This window comes from Atta colombica, unplaced genomic scaffold, assembly GCF_001594045.1.
Source record: "Atta colombica isolate Treedump-2 unplaced genomic scaffold, Acol1.0 scaffold39, whole genome shotgun sequence".
Taxonomy (NCBI): domain Eukaryota; kingdom Metazoa; phylum Arthropoda; class Insecta; order Hymenoptera; family Formicidae; genus Atta; species Atta colombica.
The window spans coordinates 673,356-676,445 of NW_017259498.1; the positions used below are offsets into that span (position 1 = coordinate 673,356).

At 28.1% G+C, this 3,090-nt stretch overlaps 1 protein-coding gene across 1 annotated transcript in view; it reads left to right on the forward strand.

Moving 5' to 3' along the window:
* The first annotated feature begins 2,502 nt into the window (after positions 1-2,502).
* Positions 2,503-3,090, forward strand: part of LOC108691089 (kynurenine/alpha-aminoadipate aminotransferase, mitochondrial-like) — a 7,710-nt gene continuing 7,122 nt past the window's right edge. The window contains exon 1 of the mRNA XM_018198726.1: positions 2,503-2,876. Coding sequence (XP_018054215.1) covers positions 2,810-2,876 — 67 coding nt within the window. The 5' untranslated portion in view covers positions 2,503-2,809. The remainder of the gene's footprint in view (positions 2,877-3,090) is intronic.

Here is a 3,090-nt window from a genome sequence, read left to right on the forward strand (position 1 = left end):
TATACCCAAATATCTTATAAATAATGCATTTTAGAAAAAAATGTTTCTTACAAAAATTGTAAGGCTTAAAAAGATGCAATCAACAATAGTAATTATTTGACCTAGGATGGCGACGTCAGGTCAATCAACATGAATTTTTTAAATGAAATCCCCCTTTTTCATTACATATTCTTGTAGCTTATCTCTATTGTAAGAAACATTTTTTCTAAAATGCATCGTTTATGAGATATTTGGATGTATCCAGACTTTTGGTCCATTCTGTATAGAGCAATAGAGTCCCACTATTGCATCGAATTATTAACTTCGCAAAAGTGCCATTGTTAGTAAATAATCCTTTCATGTAATCATATATGTACGCGATATGAGGGCAATTCTCTTTCGATAGCGTCAACGAATGACAAACGCGAGATCATCCACATTCGGTTTTATCATTTATTCAAATAAATTCCCCGATTACATCATAATTAATACAAATGCGCTGTTGGCAAAAGATTACGATTTAATGAAGATTATACTTCTTTTTCGTTACTTCTTCTAATAATTTCTGATAAACTTCTGATAAGCATAGATTTCCATTTCCTGATTACCTACATCCGTCTGCTATCTTAAGAGCGATAGTATATACAAAACATTTTTATCATCGGAATGGTTTAGCTTATACATTTTATTATCCATCTTTTTGAAAGAAGAAATTCCAAAATATAGTTTTATCTAAAAATATTTGTCAATGCATTTTTAAGAGACCTTGTCAATAATTTTTTAATAATTTTCGAAAAATTTGTTTGATTTTGTTCATTTTTAATCAGCCGAGTGGAAATGGATCAAATTTATGATGAAAAAGACGATATTAGAAAGTATACAAAATATACTGATTAGATGTGAAAAATCGCCGAACATCACAAAAAATACGATGCACGTAGTCAGACGTTATATTGGGTTAGGGAAAAAATTCCCTCATCAGTTGGTAAAAAGATCTTTTCTTATCTTCGTCAAAAATGATGGAAATTTAAATTTAAAAAAAAAGTTTTAAAACTTGAAATTTCTATTTTCAAATAGTTATTATATTTTTTGAATTTATGTGAATCTGTTGAGAATTTTTATATATAGAAAACTATGAGCTAAAAAAGATAAAAAATCCTTTTCACTTTGTAGATCTGTAGCCTGCCCAAAAAAAAAATTTGAAAAAATTTTCGACTATCTATTGTGAAAATATTGTGAAATTTTCCCTACAAAATCGTTTTTTAAAACTGTTCCTACGATTTTTTGTTCCTGCGTTATTCGCGGATTAAGTAAAAAGGAAAATTCTGACTTTATTATTCATAACTCCGTAAAAAATCATTTGTATTGCAATTAAAAATTCTTAAAGTCGAAACGTTGATCTGTCCAGTGGTGTAATTGCCAATTTAAAAAAAAAATAGAATATATGCGTTGCTAAAAAAGTCTTTTTACTAAAAAACTTGTATAAAAAGACATTTTCCTTAATTCAATATTAATAAGAATGTTTACGCTTAATAGTTTTGCGAACATCTACGTCTGTGTTTGACGTTTTATTCGCGTGTAAATGAAAGACCCAGGAGAAATCATGAAAACATAGTGAATTGAATCGGAAAAGTGCGCGACGAGAAAAACTTCAAGAAGAAAATATGCGGTGTTTGAATGTGTTATCTTTACTGCTGTCCTTTTTGTGCGCCAATAATTTCGGTTGTATGATAATCCACTTGCTCGAGAAATAGTAAAAGGATGAAAAGTTATTAGAGAACGCTGATATGAATTAGGGGCAAATGAAGAATATAAGATAGTATAAAAGAAGAATATAAAAAAAGAATACAATTTATAATTTATTATTATTTGTACACACAACAATACCAAACGAAATTAATACTTTAAAATTATGAAAGTGTTAAAAGGCAAAAAAGTCTATAAAACTTATCTTAATATAAAAAAATTATAAAATTCAATTAAGCTTGCTTTGCTAATGGTAAAAATAATTTATTTCAAGTTTAATTGAATTTTATATTATTAAAAGAATTTTAGATTATTAAAAGAAATATAAGTGCCTAATATTTTTATTTTTTCATGTATATTGCCAGTGATGTAATTTTTTTATCTTGCTTATTTGTTTAATTATAAGAGAAAATTGTACATATAGATCTTTCTTATTTCTTTTATTTAGGTATTTTCATACGTAGATATTTCCATAATTTTCTTTAATCATTTATATTTAGTTATACTTATAAATCCTTGTATGCAATTGAAATATTTCAGATATATACTTATTGGTACGTTCCAATATAATCTCTTCGATCAGTAACCACCACAAGTCACAATATTGAATCGTTAAGCATAATCAGGAACTATTTAGTTAGTTAGTAGTAATAGTTAGTATTCTATATGTAAATCGTTCTTTTTTTGTATAAGAAATGTTTTTCTGACGCAACCAACGTTATCGCTAAATATAAAAGCAGGCATAGCCGAGCGCGCCGTCAGTATTGACGGGGATAACCTGAGCTTCACTTTAGAAAATGTCTCTTGATAAGTTTATCTGATTCATGTTTATCTTTCAGGAAACATATCATATAAAGTGAAGAAGAGAGTTAGCGAACGGAGCGTTTATTTAAATTTTTCAAATTACAGTTGAGATATCACTGACAATCAATAATGATCAATCTATTAATAATACTGTGTCAATTGTGATTGTGTGCAGAAAGATAATCAACAACGTATCTGACTTTACATATAATCAATAACAATTTGGCGGCTGATTTATCGGACATTTAATCGAACAAATATACATACACAGTGCAGAGAAATGGATTATTCTTATTTCATGACGGATGTCGCCAAACGTAGGAGGCCCGCCACGACGCGGGAGCTAAGTAAGCAGCAAGCTTTTTTCTCTATTGTCTTGAAGATCATAACATAACATAATAATTAATAAAAGAAAATGAAATTAGACTTTTAAATCATTTAAATGAGACAATTACAATACAATAAGAGGGTTATGGATAAGAATCAATATTGGATATTTATCTATATGTCCAATATTGATTCTTATATATATATATATATATATGTGTGTGTGTGTGTGTG